Source organism: Sus scrofa, chromosome 9 (genome assembly GCF_000003025.6).
Source record: "Sus scrofa isolate TJ Tabasco breed Duroc chromosome 9, Sscrofa11.1, whole genome shotgun sequence".
NCBI lineage: Eukaryota > Metazoa > Chordata > Mammalia > Artiodactyla > Suidae > Sus > Sus scrofa.
In genome coordinates, this window is record NC_010451.4 from 130,353,116 (window position 1) to 130,375,606 (window position 22,491).

The window sequence follows — 22,491 nt, forward strand, 5'->3', positions numbered from 1 at the left end:
TTTTTTTTTCAATAATCACAGGGATTAAGCCAACCCTCTCATTTTAATGTTTCTGAACTGTGTTGCTAAAGATATAAAAATATGGTGATACTGATGACAGAGATCATCTAATAAAAAAAAAAAACCCTTTGAGAATCCTCCTCCATCTCCCCGCTTTTGCTACAGAGCAGCTGTGCCTCACGCAGATTCACATGAATGAAAATATTTAGACGAGAAACCACCCACTTAGTTTATTTTCCATATGACTTTCCTGTAATTATTTTGTAAACTGTTCACACAACAATACATAAAAACATCTGCAAAAACAGGTAATTAATGTGTCAAGCCAAACTAATGCATTTTTTATGGTGTCCATGCTTCGTCAACTGTAATTATAACTCTTTTTTAAGCAAATGATGATGTGTTTGTTGCAATCTGCAAGTGGTTATTTAGATGCTCTGTTTACTCTTCATACAATCTGAATATAAAACTCCACAGCTACTTTACCCCACATCATTGCTTTACCTCGCTTTTTGCAGAAACAGAAAAATGGTTCTCCTTTCCAGGCTATAATTTCCAATGAACATTTTTGTCATTACAACATGAAACTCTCAACATACAAGTCAACACCAAAATAGCCAGCAATTCAAGAAACGTATGCCAGCAAATGATTCATCCAGACTTTCTTCCTTCAGTTGTAACCACGTGGGAACACAGCACTTTATGCCAATCGGCTGTAGCACATTGAGCCTCTTGAGCAATCAGAGGTTTAGAAAGCGCATTACCTTTTTGAATGCACCAAACATCTACCTTTGACATGAGACTTACAAACGGAGAAACAAATCCTGCCCAAAGTATACTGTTTCATATTCAATGTATCCTGCTTGAGTTGCATGTGAAAAAGCATCTTAATTATCATTATTACTATTAATATACATGAACAATAGAGCATACCGATAAGCATCCTCAGACGGACATTCTTCTAGGCCCAAGATATGTGATCTCTAAAGTTCTAGTCCAGAGGTAACAAAATCTGAAATTAAGGGAGAAGCACAACCCTATAATATTTTCTAGGATCCTTTCTCTTTTTAAAAACGGCAATTTTTAAAACATGTATCATGATTACTGAAAGAAAAACTGTGCTAAGGAAACAAGGTTTTTCTGTTTAACGGTCAAATTTTTAGAGATAATGCAAGTTTATATAACTCTTTCATTTGGATATAAATATTTTCTAAACTGATTTACTCCATTCTTCCCCTGAATATCATTTACTGTGATATGCTACAGGCATCTAATCAGCTACTGGAATATAGGACAGAGGTGTGTTTCTATCCCTACTTTGTTCTCAAAAAGAACATAAGCATTAGGGTAAATCAAATGACAGTTTCCCAACTGCCAAGCTTGAGTTTTAGGTCAAACACTAATTCTGAAGAATTGGGGGTAGGGTCTAATCAAAACAGAACAGAGCCCTAGTCCCCTGGATGCTGGAACAGGAAGCACATGACCAAGACAAGGGAATGAGACAGAAGCTTATTTAAGAAAGCCAGGAATCAAACTCTGGGTCAAATCACCAAAGAATCTCAACACTGAGTTCCCACTACTCATATAGCTACAAATATAAACGTAATAATGCATAGAGTTAATGTTATTTCGAATAGCTGAATTCTACACACTGTCAATCTTTGGGGACAAATATGCTAATGTCTGGAGTACTGACAGTACTGACAGGAGTCATTTTAAACCTATTTGATGTTCTCAGAAGCTACCTTAATGCAGACTAACTATTTACTACACATACTTTAAGATTTCATTTATTGGAGTTCCCGTCATGGCCCAGCCAAAACAAACACAACTAGGAACCATGAGGTTGCAGGTTCGATGCCAGGCCTTGCTCAGTGGGTTAAGGATCCGGCGTTGCCATGAGCCGTGGTGTAGGTCGCAGATGCAGCTCAGATCTGGTGTTGCTGTGGCTGTGGTGTAGGCTGGCAGCTATAGCTCCGATTAGATCCCTAGCCTGGGAATTTCCATATGCCATGGGTGTGGCCCTAAAAAGCAAAAAAAAAAAGATTTCACTTACTTATTTTTCACCTCCTCCAGAAGGTCTTTCGTACAAGTCTTCTCCTTCCCCTGGATCAAGTGCCCATTTATATGCATCTGTAGAATCATTCTCTCCAAAACTATTTATAGAAAATTTTCTATGTAAAAGCCACTATGCTAGCAGATGCAATAATGAATGAGAAAACTCCTTGCATTCAGGGACATTACAACTAAACAAAGAGATAGTCAGTCATTCAATAAATAATTGCACAAATCATCATTTCATTGTTAATATGATGGGTACTTAAACAAAACAGCATGCAATGACAACAAGGTTCAAGAAATCTATTCTAGGAGTTCCCATCGTGGCGCAGTGGTTACCGAATCCGACTAGGAACCATGAGGTTGTAGGTTCGGTCCCTGCCCTTGCTCAGTGGGTTAACGATCCAGCGTTGCCGTGAGCTGTGGTGTAGGTTGCAGACGCGGCTCGGATCCCGCGTTGCTGTGGCTCTGGCGTAGGCCAGTGGCTACAGCTCCGATTCAACCCCTAGCCTGGGAACCTCCATATGCCCCGGGAGCGTCCCAAGAAATAGCAAAAAGACAAAAAAAAGAAAGAAAAAGAAATCTATTCTAGTCTGAAGAGAGGTAAGAAAAGGCGTCCCTGAACTGCCATTGAAAATGACACCTGATGAGAGTTACCACTGTGGCTCAGCAGTAATTAATTCGACTAGTATCCATAAGGACGCAGGTTTGATCTGTGGCCTCGCTCAGTGGGTTAAGGATCCGCCGTTGCTATAAGCTATGGTATAGGTCGTACACATGGCTCAGATCTGGTGTTGCTGTGGCTGTGGAATAGGCCAGCAGGTGCAGCTCCGATTCAAACCCTAGTCTGGGAACCTCTTTATGCCATGGGTGCAGCCCTAAAAAGACAGGTTTAATGCAAGAAAGTGACATAATTAGACTCTATTTTTAAAAGATCACTCAAGTCACTGGTAGAGAAAGAATATGGATTCAAATCAGGCAAGAGCAGAGCAGAAAAAAAATTATAAAGTTGTTAAAAAAACAATGACAGAAGGCAGAACTTCCAGAATATCGGAGAGAGGAACTAGAGAAAAACTCTCCCCAGACAAAACTGGTTAAAATTATCAAAAACAACTCTGAAAACTGACTACAGACATAGAAAAAAGTGAGAAATATTTATATAACTGCAATAGAGAAACCAGGGTGTTTTAACATAGAGCTACTCCTACCCATCCCCTACTTCAATGTGACAGCAGACGAATCGAGGGTTAACAGTCTTCCTGCTGCTGGGGAGGGGCCTGTCTGATCCGGATATTCACTGAAAAAAGCTCCAAGCTACTGAAATAAACAGCAGGGACAACTGACAAGCTGAAAACTTAATAGGGAAATCTAAGAAACAAGACAGTACCTGAGTTCCCAGTGTGGGTCAGTGGTAACAAATCCAACTAGAACCTGTGAGGATGCGGATTCAATCCCTGGCCTTGCTCAGGGGGTTAAGGATCTGGCATTTTGCTGTGAGCTGAGGTATAGGTTGCTGACTCAGCTCAGATCTGGCATTGCTGTGGCTGTGGCGTAGGCCAACAGCTGCAGCTCTGATTTGACCCCTAGCCTGGGAAGTTCCATATGCTGCAGGCGCAGCCCTAAAACAACCAAAAAAAAAAAAAAAAGTGTGCCTTGATATGCTCCCACATATTCATGGGGATCTTTAAAGCCACACGTGCACAAAAAAGACCACACAGGGTCACAACTATCTACTCACTCTTGATGAACAGAAGGCCTTGCAAAAACAAAATAAAAATCAGGGAAGACGAAAACCGCCTGAATTTTGAGTGCCCTACCCACACACAGACACAGACACTCTCGGCAAATGGCAGAAGCCTCACTGCTTGAGGCAGTTTAAGCATAATCTCTAAACAATCATTGGCTGACCAAAAACCACCCCCCCAAAAAAAACCAACAAGTAACTATAGAAAAATGGGGGGACAGAATCTAGAGTTACTAGAATATATATCTAAAATGTCGAGTTTTCAACAAAATATGAGACAGGCTAATAAACAGAAAAAGTATGACCCATAAACAGAAAAAAAAGAGCAGTCAGTAAAAACTGTCTGTGAAGAGATTCATATCTAAATCTCAGCAGACAAAACACTTCAAAAAATTAGTATAAATACGTTCAGAGAACTAAAACAAATGTTTAAAGAAACCACAAACACAATGAATCAACAAATACCGATTAACGGTAAAAACATAGAGATTTTTAAAAAAAGAACCAAACAAATTCTGGAGTTAAAAAGTACTCAAAAGGACCCTGAGCTGACAGAAAAATGAATCAGCAAATCTGAACATAAATGAATCAGCATTATCCAGTCTGAATAAAAATGCATAATAAAAAGGGGGGGCAGACACAGACAGCCAGAGAAACCTTCAAGGACACTAACATACAAATACTGCAGTTCAAAAAACAGAAAAGCAAGGAGGAAAAAGGAAGAAGACAAATATCTGAAGGAGTGATAGCTGAAAATTTCCCAAATTTGATAAACACTGATCAACAAACCTAAGAAGGTCATCAATAGAGTTCTCTGGTGGTCTAGTGGTTAAGATTTGGCACTTTCACTGGTGCAGCCTGGGTTCAATCCCTGGTCTAGCAACTGAGATCCCACATCATGTATGGTGTGGCCAAAAAATAAAAATAAAATAAGGTCATCAAATACCAAGGATACAACAAACATGAAGAAAAATAAACTCAGAGATACAAACCTAAATACATAATACCCAAACTGCCAAAAGCCAAAACAGAAAATCTTGAAAACAACAAAAGAAAAACATTACTCATGATATACTGGGGATCTCAATAAAGGTTAACAACAAAAGTGAAAACCAAAAGGCAGTGGATAGCATATTCAATGTGCTGAAAAGAAAAAAAAAAAAGCAACTGTCAACCAGGAATCCAATATCCAGGAAAACCAACTTTCAACAGTAAAGACAAAATAAATACTCCAGTATTAAAAAACAGAAGAATCTGTTGCCAGTAGACCTGCCTTACAAGAAATACTGAAAAAAAGAAAAGGAAAGGAAATGACATCAGGGAGTAACTTAAATCTAAAGAAAAAAATAAAGCAAGGAAATTAGGTAAATTTTGAAAAGTATAAAGGCATTTTTCCTCATTTCTTCTTCAAACTGGTTTAAAAGACAAGTAAATTTAATCGATAATTGTAAAATTGTACTGTAGGGCTCATAAAAATGTTAACATATATGACAATACCAGAAAAAATAGAAGGAAGGGAAAGAAGCTATACTGAAGCAAAGTTTCTCTGTATTACAGAATTAAGGTATGTTTACTCTGAAGTAGAATGTTTTAAGTTAAAATGCTTCTTACTGTAATCTTCAGAAAAACCACTATGGAAAACAAAAAAAGTCAAAATGAGATAGTCTAAGAAAAAAAGATGATAAAGCTACCCTAAGGATTTCCCATTGCGGCACAGTGGTTAACGAATCCGACTAGGAACCATGAGGTTGCGGGTTCGATCTTTGACCTTGCTCAGTGGGTTAAGGATCTGGCGTTGCCGTGAGCTGTGGTGCAGGTCGCAGATGCGGCTCGGATCCTGCGTTGCTGCAGCTCTGGCCTAGGCTGGTGGCTACAACTCCGATTCGACCCCTAGCCTGGGAACCTCCATATGCCACAGGAGCGGCCCTAGAAAAGGCAAAAAGACCCCCCTCCCAAAAAAAAAAAAAGCTACCCTAGAAAAATATCTACTTACCACAAAAGGCAATAAAACAAAAAAGAAATGAGACATACAGAAAACAAATAGTAAGACAGCAGGCATAAATCCAATGATATTATTAAATACATTAAATGTACATGGATTAAACATGCCAATCAAAAAGCAGAGATTATAAGACAGGATTTTTTTTTTTAAGGCTCTAACTACATCCTACCTACAGGAGACACACTTTGATTCAAAGAAACAAACAGGTTGAAAGTAAAAGTATGGTTGGATGATTTACACTTATTTTATGCTGGTGTACTAAAAGAAAGGAACAAAGGAGAAAAACTTTCCTTGAAAATAACACATGCACCCATATGTTTACTGTAGCACTATTCACAATAGCCAAGACATGGAAACAACCTAAATGTTCACTGACAGATGAATGGATTAAGAAGATGTGGTATATATACACACAATGAAATACTCCTGAGCCATAAAAAGGAACAAAATAATGCCATTTGCAGTGACATGGATGGAACTAGAGATTCTCATACTAAGTGAAGTAAGTCACAAACAGAAAAACAAATACCATATGATATCACTTTATCACTTATATGTGGAATCTAATATATGGCACAAATGAAACTTCCCGCAGAAAAGAAACTCACGGACTTGGAGAAGAGACTTGTGGTTGCCGAGGGGGAGGGGGAGGGAGTGAGATTGACTGGTAATCTGGGGTTAATAGATGCAAACTATTGCATGTGGAATGGATAAGCAACAAGATCCTGCTGTAGAGCACTCGGAACTATATCGAGTCACTTGTGATGGAACATGATGGAGGAAAATGTGAGAAAAAGAATATATACATATGTATATATACATATATGTTTGTGTGTGACTGAGTCACTTTGCTGTACAGTAGAAAACTGACAGAACACTATAAACCAAGGATAGTAGAAAAAATAAAAATCATTAAGAAATAGAAAGTAAAAGCATGGAAAAATATATCTCATACAAAAAAGCAATCATAAGAGAGGTGGACAGCTATACTAATATTCAACAAAATAGATTTTAAGAAAAAAATTTTACTAAAGTCAAAAATAGATTGTAATGTTAAAAAGTTAAATATGAAGATATAATAATGACCAAAAAAAAAAAAAAAAAATCAGGCATCTAGTAACAAGAGTCCTAACAGATGAAGCAAAAACTGACAGAAATAAAGAGAGAAACAGAAAATTCAACATTTTCAGCCCTAAAAGGCAAAAAAAAAAATTACCTTCTTGTTCACATTATTTATGACAGGAAATCTGATGTCACACTTATCTTTTTCTTCTATTCATGTGGGTTTTTTTTTCCTGCCCCTGCTTTTAACTTTAAGATTTTCTCTTTATCAATGGTTTTGAGCATTTTGATTATAATGTGCATTGGTATAGTTTTCATGCTTTTTTTTTTTTTTTTTTTTGGATTTTTGTATTTTCTAAGGCTGCACCCGCAGCATGTGGAGGTTCCCAGGCTAGGGGTCTAATAGGAGCTGTACCCACCAGCCTACACCACAGCCACAGCAACTCAGGATCTGAGCCATGTCTGCGACCTACACCGCAGCTCAGGGCAATGCCAGATCCTTAACCCACTGAGAGAGGCCAGGGATCGAACCTGCATCCTCATGGATCAGATTTGTTTCTGCTAAGCCACGATGGAAACTCCCAAGAAGATAATTGATTAACATCCTTAACATATGGGGAAAAAAAAAATCCCTGTCAACTGAGAATTCTATATCCAGTGAAAACACATTTCAAAGATGAATGGTGATTTTTCTGTCTTGCTGTTTTTGCAGTTATTGAGTTAGGGATCAAACAAGGTCAGGGATCAAACCCACAACCTCAAGGCTGCTAGCCTGATTCGTTAACCACTGAGCCACAACAGGAACTCCGATATTCATGCATCTTGTGTTTGGGATTTGTTGGGTTTCTTAGAACTGTAGAATGTTTCAATCGAATTTGGAACGCTTTCAAGCATTACTACTGAGTTTTGTTCTAGGATAGTAATGTTTCTTAGACGCAGTTTGACTTGGGGGGAAGGGATGTCTTGCGTCTAAGATTTGTCAGGGTGGGCCGAGAGCTAATATTCTTCCACACCACTGGAGCAAGACTCTTCTGAGTAGTCTACTCAGTTCCCCATGATTTGAGGTTTTCAAGACTACCTTTTAGGAACAGACACTAGTCCCAGCCCTGTGTGAGTGCCCAGATCCTTTCAGGGAATCTTTCCATGCCTCTGGATAGTTTCCCCACATCCATGCACTAATCAGTACCCTGCTGAATATTCCGAGGAATACTCTGCAAATCAAGTAACTTTCTCTTTAGATAAAACACTAGATACCCGGCAATGATCTCACAAGTTCCAAATGCAAACTCCAGCTCTGGCCTTTGTGAATGCTCAGCTCCATCTCTTCAACTCAAGGGCTTTTCCATGATCCATCTGGCCTCCCTCTTCCTGAACTACAGCCTGGAAACTCAAGGCAGTAAACTGGGCCATCCTAAGATTCATCTCATTTGTTTCCTCTATCTCAGAAAACACTGTCCTTCATCACCTAATGTCTAGGGACTTGAAAACCGTTGTGACATATGCTCTGGTTTTTTAGCTGCTTCATGAAGGAGAGATAGCCCCTGTTACTCATGCTGAGCAGTTGTGGAATTTCTAGTTTTAATATAGCTATTGGAAATTTTTTATTTAGATATGCACTTACATTGCATTTCTTTCATACAGTGTTAACTGCAGATAGTCACCAAAACTGTGTAAAGCTGAAATCACCTAGGAAAGCAGGGTAAGGGGCCTAAGATGGTTGACAACCAAGAATCAATAAACTTCAACGTTTAAAGGTCTAATGGGAAAGAAGGAACTGGCAAAGTAGATTTAGAAAAGTCAGCCTAAGAAAGAAAATGAAGGAAAGTGTGGTGTCATTGGAAAAGTGAAGAGATTTAGGAAAGCAGAGGCTGTAATGAAATACGACCACTGCAGATCATATACATGTGCGTTCATAAAGGAACATTAAGGTAAGCAACATTATCGAGGGCCCAGTTCAGATGAGTAACAATGAATTCATTTCGGTTAGCAACCTCTACAAACCAGAAATTCAGGAAATTCATGGATACTCCAGAACAAGTGGATAAATTAATCCATGGCTGGGGATTTGACAGTTAAGAGTAACGTAAAGTCAAAAAACAGGGAAGATTAAGGTATCTGCCAAAAGACTTTTTGAAATGATGGATCATGAAAACTAAATAGAGAAATAGAAAACTGAGTGATACTAGAGAGAAAAAGTAGATAGGTTAGTTATTAAGAGGCATTAATAAAAGTAATTTGAAGACTAGGAACGTACAAATTAATGGCACTTTTTTAACTGACTGCCATTCTCTCAACTTTTCTTCTCATTTTTTATGTCTTCTAATCTTGTTACTTGGATAAAGATGGGCCTTTCATTAACAGTGCAAGTCAAAGCATTGTTCCCCCGTCCAGGTACCAAACCAATCAACTACAACAAAAAACCCAATTTGAGGTTCTTTGTTTCTAATCTCTGCTTTCATACGTCCTGGGTAATCAAAGTTTTTGTTCTTTATTGTCCTATAGTGTGTTTTTCCTTTGTAGGGAAAGGGGCTTTCACTGATCTGGGCCTATTCAAGATAACTGTTTTATAGCAATATTTTACTTTATTTGTGAACTTTTTGCCCACAGCCAATAAAGCAGGTATGGCTTCATTAATCAGAGAATATTTTAATGATATTGCATTTAGTTCAAAAATCAATTTAACCTTAACTACCTACGACTATTCTACAATGACTGATTAACTAGCAAAAATAAGGCAAAGACTACTAAAACATAAGAAAATATCCTACAAACATAAATAAGACAGCCAACCTTCAAATAGTTGTTTGAATGTATCAAGCATCCCCATTTCAACGCTCTGTATTAAAATGATTAAGCAGGCAGGATGGTTTAGCCATAAAGAAAGCTTCAATAAATTTTTAAAAAATTAAAATCATTCAAAGTTCACTGGACACCGTGGAATTAAGGTAGAAATCAGTAACAAAAAGATAAGCAGAGAAACTTCAATTGTTGGTATATTAATTATACTTACAATATACTTAGAAGTATATTACTTAGAAATAATTCAAAAGTGCAGTGCAACTGTATCCTGACCAAAGAACCTATGAATAGGTTGGCTACAACAACTTTACAAATGTGATTAAGGTTGGGAATCTTGAGCTAGGGCAATTATCCTCGATTATTAGAGTAGGCCCAACCAAATCATGCAGGTTCTTAAAATCGGTAACCTTGGAGTTCCCGTCGTGGCGCAGTGGTTAACGAATCCGACTAGGAACCATGAGGTCGCGGGTTCGATCCCTGCCCTTGCTCAGTGGGTTAACAATCCGGCGTTGCCGTGAGCTGTGGTGTAGGTTGCAGACGCGGCTCGGATCCTGCATTGCTGTGGCTCTGGTGTAGGCCGGTGGCTACAGCTCCGATTGGACCCCTAGCCTGGGAACCTCCATATGCTGCGGGAGTGGCCCAAGAAATAGCAAAAAAAAAAAAAAAAGACCAAAAAAAAAAAAAATCGGTAACCTTTCTTTCCTTATTGAGGATCAGAGTAAGATGTAATTACGGAAAATGGTCAGAGAGATACAACATTGTTGGCTTTCAAGATGGAAGAAGCCATGCAGGTGACCTCTAGAAGCTGGAAAAGGCAAGGAAACCCCTTCTCCCCTAAAGTCTTTGGAAAGAAAACAGTCCAGCCCATATTTTGATTTTAGTCCAATAAGGCTCATGTCAGATATAATAAATTTGTGTTGTAAATTTGTGGTAATTCTGCTTGACATAATCCAATACTCTTTCATGATAAAACCATCGAGAAAACTAGAAATAGAAGGGAACTTCTTCGACATTATAAAAGACATCTGTGAAAAACCAATAACTCAGATCACATACAACGGTAAAAGACTAAAGGCTTTCCCCCTAAGATCTGGAACAAGGCAATGACGCCACTTTCTTAAAACTACTGAACATGATACCGGAAGTTGTGGCCAAAGCATTAGGCCAGAAAAAGAAATTAAAGGCATCCAAATTGAAAAAGAATAAGTAAAGCTATATCTGTTCACAGATAAAATAATCCCATATAGAAATCCCAAAGAATTCATAAAAACTTTCTAAAGCTAATAAATGAATTCAGCAAATTGACAGGTACAAGATAAATACACAACTATCAGCTGTTTTAAAGCACCAGAAACTGGAGTTCCCATCGTGGCTCAGTGGTTAGTGAATCTGATTAGGAACCATGAGGTCGCGGGTTCAATCCCTGGTCTCGCTCAGTAGGTTAAGGATCTGGTGTTGCCGTGAGCTGTGGTGTAGGTTGCAGACATGGCTCAGATCTGGCATTGCTATGGCTCTGGTGTAGGTGGGCAGCTACAGCTCTGATTAGACTCCTAGTCTGAGAACCTCCATATGCCGCAGGTGCAGCGCTAGAAAGGGCAAAAACGAAAAAAAAAAAAAAAAAAAAGCACCAGAAATGAACAATCTTCAAAGAAAATAATGAAACAATTCCATCGACAACATTTTCAAAAGAATGAATACCTAAGAACACATTTGACAAGGAGGAAAAAGACTCATACACTGAAAACTATACATATTTCTGAAAGAAATTAAAGATCTAAATAAATTATAAAACATTTATGTCCATAGACTGAAAAACCTTAATACTGTTAAGATGGCAATACTCCTCAAAAATACAGATTTAATGCAATCCTTATTGAAATTCCAAAAGCATTTTTGGAGAAATAGAAAGACTGATTTCTAAAATAATAAATAAATTTTGAAAATAAATTATCAGGAGTTTCTGCTGTGGGTTAAGAATATGATTGCAGCAGTTCAGGTCACCGTGGAGGCTCATGTTCAATCCCCCGGCCCAGTGCACTGGGTTAAAGGATCTGGTGTTGCCACAGCTACAACATAGGTCATAGGTTAATCCCTAGCCCAGAACTTCCATATGCCACAGGCCCAGTCATAAAAAAATAAAAAAAAAAAACATATGTCAATTATACCTCAATTTTTTAGAAGGTGATCTTCAAATTCATATAGATTTTTAAGAAGACCCCAATGGTAAAAACAACACTGAAAAAGAAAAACCATGCTCAAAGGGGATTATAAATCAAAAGAGCTAGGAGCCAATGCATTAGAAGGCTAGAAGATCACACCACCAACCACCCACTGAAAATATAACTTTTGTTCTTTTTAGTCTTATAACATATAATACTTTGCCCTATACTGGTCAATTCCTTAAAGAAAAAGTGGGCTGGACAATATTTTCAAAATATCTTCAGAGTAAGCGAACACTATAAACAAGTCAAATAACTTTTATTCTTAAAACTGCATGCTTTTATTTCTGAAATTCAACAAGAACCATGCGACTTGCTTCCTTTCATCAAACATAGACTTACTACTACCTTTCTCATATACCCACCTCTTTTTTTTTTTTTTTTTTCCTTTTTCAGGCGCCCTGTGGCATACATAGCTCCCAGGCCAGGGATAAGATCTGAGCCACTGTAGTAACCTAAGCCGCAACTGTAGCAACACCAGATCCTTAACCCACTGTGCGGGACTGAGGATCAAACCTGCATCCCAGCACTCCCAAGACACCACTGATCCTACTGCGCCACATAGGAGCTCCATGATCATCTCTTTCGAAGCAAACAAGTTTATCCTTTGAGCTTCCAAAGATAGTTTGCATCTCTCAGGGAAGTAGTAACATCATGAGGAGTCTCAAAAGTCAAAAATACCAACAAGTTTGACAAAGAAAAAATAGATAACAACACCCAGGAACTCTTCTCATTTTAAGATTCATAATGTATGCAGGAGATTTAAATAGAAACAGAAAAGGGGTCGGGGGGAAGAAAGGAGAGGGGAAGCGGTCTCATTTTGAAGGGCCATTGTTCAACTTTATTTTATACTTTTACAAAAACAAATATTTTATACTCACTATCACAATACCTGATATACAAGTAATAAAAGCTCGTTGAATGGTCAACTGAATGGACAGACGGTTGAATGAGCAAAGAAGTAAGTGGGTAGAAGGAAAAAGAAGAAATACTCAAAGTTTAAAAATATTTGGGAGTTCCCATTGTAGTTCAACGGGTTAAGAACTCAACATAGTGTCTGTGAGGATGTGGGCTCAATCCCTGGCCCCAATCAGTGGGTTAAGGATACAGCGTTGCCATAAGCTGTGATGTAGGTCGCAGATGTGGCTCAGATTCCGAGTTGCTGTGACTGTGATATAAGCCTGCAACTGCAGCTCCAATTCGACTCCTAGCCTGGGAACTTCCATATGGGACAGGTGTGGCAGTAAAAAAAAAAAAAAATAAAGTTTAAATTTTAAAAATTAAAAATTAAAAAAATTGATACTGGAAAGGACTCGTATCTCCATTTTTAAAAGCTAATCTACTTAGGGGAGGTATGTGTGAGAAGTAGTGTGGCATAATAGAGGGCAAGACGAACTCTGGAAGACTTAGATTTAAATCCTAGCTGAAACTTTTACTGGTTTGTGTAGCTAGGCAAATTGCTCACTTTATGTCTTTGTTTTCTCCACCTGTAAAATGGGGATTCCAATACCCACCTTACCAACACAATAAACCAGCAATGCTGGCACCTAGAACAAACTGAACGAAACCAGTTCTCAAATCAACTCTGTAATTCACAATGTAGCCCACAGATGGGTATTACTAACAATGCTCGCCATCTGGTAGCTTCCTGTTTTAAATAATTATTCTTGCTAACTAGGTGCCAAGCTTTTAGAATCATTATATTAAATGTTTGCACCCTCTAAATTTTGGTGTCCTTAGACAAAGCCCAGTATGACCAGCCACAGTTCAGTTTATAGGTTTGTTTCTGAGGATTAAAAATGACATTAAGAAAAACACCTTATATGGTAACAGGCATGTAATAAATAATAAATTACTGTTAAACATTTCATTAATACTTTTATGTCATCCATTTGCCTCTCTATCACAATTATTCCAATAAGCCCACACTAAGAACACAGATTAATCATATCAGTCATTTGCAGAAATAGACAAACAAGACAGAAACGAAAGGTTATATACTGGAGCATTCTCTTCAAATATTCAAACTGATTCTTTCAATCTTGACTTTTGACTTTCTCTTTTAAATCCAAAAAGAATCTGAGGACTTGGAAGAGTAGAGAGTACCTTAATTTCAAAAGCCATTACTAGACTGAGGAAATAAGTAAAGTGTTGGATTCAAAAGAAGAATTCAGAGTTAACCACTATCTTTCTGCTGGATGGGCAAATAGAACTGCTGCTATTGTGTTTTGCATCTAGTCTCAGCTGTGCAAACACCAGTTAAGTAAGAAAAACATCAAGCCATCTTTATCAGATCTACAAACAACCTAGATAAATTCCTCTAGGATGAATAGTTTAGTTAGGATGAATAGTATTTAGAATAAAAAAAATCTGCCAACTCATAAGAACCTCTGTACAAAGCACTCCTATTAGTTCTGAAAGATTATTTCTCTGGATTATCAGATATCCAGAAATAATTATTTTATTATTAAGCATGCCAATCCTATCCAAGGTCTCAGGTAACAATTCTTAAGCAAGAGTTAAATTACAATGACTACACATAAAACTAGTTATGGTGATGGCTCAATAACAGTTTCACTAAGGAAAGATCTCTTCTGCTCATAAAAGTCAAGTCAGCTTGCAAGCTGGAGCTCCCAATATCCCCACAAATTAAAGAATACAGTTTGCTATACTCAACATCACATACAACGGTGATAAGTGAAAGCTCTTCCTCTAGGATCAGGAACAAGACAAAGATGCCTACTTGTGCCACTTTATTTTAATAGAATATTGGAAGTCCTACTCAGAGCAATTAGACAAGAAAAAGAAATAAAAGGCATCCAGATAAAAAAGAAATAAAATTGTCTCTTTTTTGCAGATGACATTACATTAGACACAGAAAACCATAAAAACTGTTCAATAAATGAACCCAGTAAAAGCAAAGGATATAAAATCGATATACCAAAACCAGTGTGTTTCTACACACTAACAACACATTGTTAAAGAAATTAAGAAAACAATTCCTTTATAACTGCATAAAAAAGAAAAAAATACTGAGTAATAAATTTAACCAGGGAAATGAAAGATCAGTACACTAAAAACTCAATTAATGAAAGAAACTGAAGAAGAGAAAAACAAATGGTAAGATACTCCATGCTCGTGGACTGGGAGAATTAATATTGTTAAAATGTTCATACAACCCAAAGTGATCCAGTGATTCCAAAGCAATACCTATTTGGAGTTCCCACTGTGGCTCAGCAGTAATGAACCCAACAATAATCCATGAGGATGTGAGTTCAATCCCTAGCCTGACTCAGTGGGTTAAGGATCCTGTGTTGCCGAGAGCCATGTGTAGGTCACAGATGCAGCTTAGATCCTGCTTTGCTGTGGCTGTGGCATAGGCAGGCAGCTGCAGCTCCAATTCAACCCCTAGCCAGGGAAACTTCCACATACCACAGGTGTGGCCCTTACAAAAAAAAAAAAAAAAAAAAAAAAAGGATTCCCTATCAAAATTCCAATGGCATTTTTCACAGAAGTAGAAAAAACAATTCTAAAATTTGTATGGAACCTTGAAAGACGCCAAATAGGCAAAGTAATCTTGAAAAAGAAGAAAAAAGTTGGAGGCATCACATTTCCTAATTTCATCTTATATTACAAAGCTATAGTAATCAAAACAGTATGGTATTGGCATAAAAAAGATGCAATAATCAATGGAACAGAATAGAGAGCCCAGAAATAAACCCATGCACATGTGGTTAACTAATTTTCCACAAAGGAACCATGAATATTCAATAGGAAAAGGATAGGCTCAATAAACGGTGCTGGGAAAACTAGGCAGCCACTTGCAAAGGAGTAAAACAGGCCACTATCTTACACTACACACAAAAATCAACTTGAAATGGCTTACAGATTTGACTGCAAGTCCTGAGACCACAAAAAGCCTAGAAGAAAACACAGAGGCTCCTTGACATCAGCCTGGGTAATACTATTTTTTGGATTTGAAACCAAAAGCAAAGGAACAAAAGCAAAAATAAACAAGGTGGACTACGTCAAACTAAAAACCTTCTTCTGCACAGCAAAGTAAACCACCAACAAAATGAAAAAGCAACCTATCAAATGGGAGAACTATATGCAAATTATAACTGATAAAAGGGTAATATCCAAAATATATACAAAACTTTCACAACTCAACAGGGGAAAAAAATCAATCAGATTAAAAAATGGGCAGAGAAAGTGAACAGACATTTCCCCAAAGAAGACACACAAATGTTTAAAAGGTACATGAAAAGGTATTTAACATCAGCCATCATAAATGGAAACCCAAATCAAAACCACAATGAGATATCAGCTCACATCTGTCACAATGGCTATCATCAAAAAGACAACAAATAATAAATGTGAGCAAGGATATGGAGAAAAGGGAACAGCTGTGCACTGCTGGCGGAAATGTAAATTGGTGCCGTCACTATGGAAAACAGTATGGAGGTTCCTCAAAAAATTAAAAAAAGAACTACCATACGATTGAGCAATTCCACTTCGAGGCATACATCCAAAAGAAACAAAATTACTATCTCAAAGAGATATCTGCACCTTCTTGTTCATTACAGCATTATTTTTAATAGCCAAGACATGAAACAACCTACGTGTCTATTGACAGATGAATGGATAAGAAAATGTGAGGTATATATATAATGGAATATTATTCCACCATTAAAAAAATTCTTTAGGGCACTATGCTAAGTGAAATAAGTCAGAGAAAGACAAATACTGTACGATCTCACTTACAGGTGAAATCTAAAAAGAACCAAACTCACAGAAACAGCAAACAGATTGGTGGTCACCAGATGCAAGGGGTGAGGGTGGTCAAAAAATACAAACTTCCATTTATAAGATTAATAAATTCAGGGGATATAACATAAACGTGGTAACTATAATTAATAATACTGTATTGCATCTCTGAAAGTTACTAAGAAAATAGATCTTAAGAGTTCTCGGAGGGAGTTCCCATCATAGCTCAGCAGAAACGAATCCAACTAGTATCTACAAGGATACAGGTTCAATCCCTGGCCTTGTTCGGTGGGTTAAGGATCTGGTGTTGCCATGAGCTGTGGTGTACGTTGCAGATGTGGCTCGGATCCTATGTTGCTGTGGTGTAGGCCAGCAGCTGCAGCTCCCATTCGAGCCCTAGCCTGGGAACTTCCATGTGCCATGGGTGCGGCGAAAGAAAGGAAGGAAGGAGAAAGTTGGGGGAAAATGTTCTTATCAACAGAAAAAAAAAAATTATAACTATGTGAGGTGATAGTTGTTAACCTACTGCAGTAAATCAAATCATCATACTGTGCCCCTTTAATACAATGCCATATGTCAATTATAACTCAATAAAACTGGGGAAAACCTTTTTTAAGAATGATGTCCACGTGTGGTAACTGGTATACTTGAAACGGAATCCACAGACCAGAAGGACTTACACGACATTTAACAAAGAGTTAAATGTGTAACTATGGAACTGAAACAGGGGTTATTTTACATTTTGGTTAAAAATAAGAATGTTATGATTCCCACAACTTATGTGAAAAAAGCTTATTATTAATAAGCAACAGATGGTTAAAGCAATTAATCAATTATAAATTTTTAGATTTGATGGCATATTAATCACAAAAACCAATTCAGGCAGAAATGGATTATGTGGTTTCAGAGGAACAATCCTAAGTTAAATAGGAAAAATATATTTAAATGGTAACATTCTTTTTTTTTTTTTTTTGGTCTTTTTAGGGCCACACCAATGGCATATGGAAGTTTCCAGGCTAGGGATCAAATCAGAGCTACAGCTGCCCACCTACACCACAGCCACAGTCACAGTAACATGGGATCCAAGCCACATCTGCTACCTACACCAGAGCTCATGGCAATGCCAGATCCTTAACCCACTGAGCGAGGGCAGGGCTAGAACCTGCGTCCTCGTGTATATCAATTGGGTCCCTTACCACTGAGCCATGACAGGAATTCTAAATGATAACATTCTTTAAGACAGAGGTCTAGTAAATCTGTTATCAAGTTTCAATGGAGAAATAATTTACCACCATAAACCCAGTTACTAACTAAATGTTAGATTTTGTTACTTGCTGATAAGCATCCGTAATTCTTATTTTGAAGCAAAGATTTTTATTTTTCTGGTGCCATCAAGTGGTAACATTATGAAGTGTTCTATGGTTAAATGCAAATAACTTTTAGAAAAGTATCACACTGACGTCTTTTATATATGCCAATTTTGTGTTTTAGCACAAAATTATATAGATAGGAAAGGGGAAAATATCAGAGCCAACTGTATACAACTCATCCCCATTTTAAACTTCCAACCCAAAATAAGAATTAAGACAAAGGAAAAAAATGAGTAGATCATTAAGACCACAATGCTCCACTAGCATACCAAAAAACTCCCAAAGACTATGAAGGTAACTTGAAAAACAAAAACTTATATCAAAATGATATATCAGTCAAACTACAAGAAGTGCTTCCTCTTGAAGCTCCATTAATGTGGCAGCAAAAAAAAATTTTTTTTTAAATTAAGGCAAAACCCTGTAAGAACAAAAAAGACTGAGAGCAAGGGGAAGCAACAAAATTTTAGAAGCTAAATAAGTATGTGGATGAGTAGTTACTGACTTGGGCAACTCAAGGAAGCTGTCTGACTTACATAGCACTATAAATCTCGCCAAAATTTCACCAACTGGTACTACTAGGTTTCTGTGGAAGTGAATATGAAGGCTAAAAAGATGAGAATTCATCAAAATCCTGGTTACAAAGTAGTAAGGACACCACTACACACACTCTCCCTTCTACTCCATACAGCAGTCAGCTTCAATCTGTTCCCATAATGAAAAGGCAAATGATAAAAATTGATGCTTATTTAAATAAATAAATAATTTTTAAAACCTGAGTCCTACTTACAGACACTCAGCTCCATGTGTCCCATATCACCCCCACAAATTAGCTGAAAATTTAGCGCAACTAACAAAGAAAGAAGCAGGCAAATCCAAGAACCCTTTACACTTCTTTTTGCTTTTTAGGGCCATACCCGAGGCATATAGAGGTTCCCACGTTAGGGACTGAATCAGAGCTACAGACACTGGCCACAGCCACAGCCACAGCAATGTGGGATCTGAGCTGCATCTGCCACCACAGCTCACGGCCACACAGGATCCCCAGCCTACTGGGCGAAGCCAAGGATCAAACCCACATCCTCATGGTTCCTAGTCGGGTTTATTTCCACTGCGCCATGACGGGAACTCCCTACACGCTTAGTTTAAAAGTGCATTTCACCTCATCTCTTCAGGCCATTTGAGAGTAAATACACTAATGAATTTCTGCGAATCTCCTGAAAGAGGTGAAGACTGGCCAACACTGCCCATGTCAGAAAAACCATTATTCATACAAGAAACTTAGAGGCTTGATTTTTTTTTCAATTCCATTTCTGTTGATTACTTGATCAAAGCAGAGACTTAAATATCTCTGAAACTGTCTTCTATCTCATGTAACTAAAAGTACATGTTCATCTTTAGGTCATTTAATCTCCAGTAATTTCTCCTTTTCAGTCACAGTTTTACATAGGATTATACATAAGAAACAGTTATATGTGTATACTTTTTCCCCCAGATACCACCATAACAACAGGCCAAAACACATTAACATAGATAAAACTGTACCTTGGACACCTTCAAGGAGTAAATCAACTCCCTTCCTATAAAAATCAGAAGCAGCTTCATAGTCGTCGTCTTCTTCCTTTTTTAAGGCCAGCTTTATTAACTCTCCCGCTTTCTCCAAATAATCTCTCTTGCCAAGCCTGGATTTTAAACTGCCAGGAAAGAGACTTCGACTTTCTCGTTCTTCTTCTGTTTTGGTCGGCTCGCTCTCAGAAGCAACAGCTCCTAGAGCTGAAGAATCCGAAGAAAGACTGAGACCAAAAGTTCTAATGGGAGAATTTTGGTTGGAAGCCATTCCATCATCCACCTCAGCAAGAGAATCCACATCGACAGTAAGAGACAGCAGATCACTGTCACTGGAGAAGCCTAGAATATGATGACAACAGTAAGCAGACATTAAACTGAGAATCAGCCAAAAGAATACAAATCATACTGACCACTCATTTTTTTTCATACTACCCAAGTCAATTAGGAAGGCTGTAATTCACTGATGGAAATCAGTGTCTAGCAATTTGCTTCAGCTCAGGTCATTCATTTTTGCACTGTCTCTCTGTAGCTCTGGAAGACACTCACCCTGTCTTAACTATCAAACTAAAACTGAAGACAAGTCTTTATCTAGCCTTGTTGTCAAAAAGAGCCTTGAATACAAGATCTTGTAAACTATTTATGGAAGATAGACGCTTATACACACAGCTGCTGTGAAAAACAGCATTATGATAAAAGGAGAAGAGTAAGAGCTTTAGAATAAGACAAAAAGAAGTGCTTGAATCCCAGCTCTTAAAGCTTCCTGTGTGACCAACAGCAAGTTACTTAAGAATGTAACTCATTATACAGGGCTTCAAGTGAGGAATAGAGTTAAGGCATATAAGAGGCTATCATTAAGTTATAACTATTATAGCAATTACATAATAATTATTTAACTATTATGTAATGTATCCTCAGAGGTATGCTTTTAGGTAATCAACCATATCTGGAAAATGTACACCATTTAGGGGTTTTTTTAAACTGAATTTTTAGAAATTTACATCTCAGCCCACAACCTCGTGGTTCCTAGTCGGATTCGTTAACCACTGAGCCATGACAGGAACTCTTACCAAACTTGATATTTAGAAAATAGACTTTTTTTTTCCTGGCTGCACCAGTGGCATGTGGAAGTTCCCAGGCCAGGGATCGAACCCACACCACAGCTATAACCAGTGCCACAGATCCTTAACCACTGAGTCACTTATAGAACTCCTATACTGAATTTTTTAAGTTAAACATTGAAGCCCATTACGTACTAACATAACTTTTGTAATTACATTTTCCAAAACAAAAACATATTTAGTGAAAGTAATGGCATTGTTTTACATTTTTTGAAAATCTTATTAACAGAAGATGGCCAGATTCTCATGTAATTCTGCACTCCATCTGCTGTCAGATGTTGTTCCGGTTGAAAGACTTAAAGAAAATTTTACACAAGTAAGTAATTGAAAATGGGGTGAATATTTTAGTAGCCTTATCAAATAATTGCACATAATTACTTTTTTTTTTTTTTTTTTGTCTTTTTGCTATCTCTTGGGCCGCTCCCGCGGCATATGGAGGTTCCCAGGCTAGGGGTTGAATCAGAGCTGTAGCCACCGGCCCACGCCAGAGCCACAGCAATGCAGGATCCGAGCCACGTCTGCAACCACACCACAGCTCACGGCAACGCCGGATCGTTAACCCACTAAGCAACCTCATGGTTCCTAGTCGGATTCATTAACCACTGCGCCACGACGGGAACTCCTAACTACTTTTTTGATACTACGAAAAACTTGACAAGTGATAGTTTCTTAAAGTTTAGTTTACATGTGGAATATAAATTCCTATCAATGAAACTTCTGTTTCTATTACATTCAAATCCATCAGCTGGTCTTGCACACTGAATGGATCTTTTATCCGTACATGAGTTTGTAACATCACACCCTGTAATTTTGCAAATACTAGTTACACACATCTTCGAAATGGTGATAAATTTCATTATTACAGTATCTCCAAGAAAATCTTATTTGTTACTTATCAGCACCAACCTCATTAGAAAATTTTAAGTATTGGGGGAGTTCCCGCCACGGCGCAGCAGAAATGAATCAGGCTAGGAACCATGAGGTTTTGGCTTCGATCCTTCGCCTTGCTCAGAGGGTTAAGGATCCGGCATTGCCCGTTGCCGTGCACTGTGGTGTAGACTGTAGACACGGCTTGGATCCTGCATTGCTGTGACTGTGGCGTAGGCCAGCAGATGTAGCTCCAATTGAACCCCCAGCTTGGGAACCTCCCTATGACATAGGTGTGGCCCTAAAAAGACAAAAAACAAACAAAAAAAAGAAAGTAAAGAAAGTTTTAAGTATTGGATAACTGTCAAGCTCAAAGTCGCAGACAAAGGTTCTCTAAAATTCTAATTTGAGGTTGAAAACTCGAATTTTATCATTGGCAACAAATACTACTAGTTGTTTTCCTTGAAGTATTAGCTCACTTCATTCACTTGCAAAAAAAAATTTTGCTTAATACCCAAGTCTGGTAGTTTGTCTGTCAATCATTCAGGCAAAAATGGCACCCCAGGAAAAAAGAAGCTAGTTCACAGTTCAAACAACTGCACAAGTGCTTTTTCTTAAGAGTACCATGGTAGTTCAGAATGCAAAGTGTTTTATGTACACTTCCATTTCATCACACAGAATAGCAAAAAAACATTTACCCAAAGGTTGAGATTTCATGAAAGTAACAGTATCTACTTCTATATGAAGGGCATTCCTAGGGGAAATCAGCGCTGGTATTACCGCAAGTTACGTGCAACGATTACCGTTACAATCTCGTAGTACTGTTTTTCTCTCTCTTTTTTTTTTGTTTTGCTTTTTAGGGCCACACCTGTGGCATATGGAGGTTCCCAGGCTAGGGGGCGAATCAGAACTATAGCAG

The 22,491-nt window shown here is 37.9% G+C and overlaps 1 protein-coding gene across 16 annotated transcripts in view; it reads right to left on the reverse strand.

Moving 5' to 3' along the window:
- Nucleotides 1–22,491, reverse strand: part of RPS6KC1 (ribosomal protein S6 kinase C1) — a 230,954-nt gene that overhangs the window by 130,485 nt on the left and 77,978 nt on the right. For all 16 annotated transcript variants that reach the window (XM_021063835.1, XM_021063836.1, XM_021063841.1 and 13 more), the window contains one exon: nt 19,564–19,926. In XM_021063835.1, the coding sequence (XP_020919494.1) occupies nt 19,564–19,926 (363 nt within the window). The remainder of the gene's footprint in view (nt 1–19,563; nt 19,927–22,491) is intronic.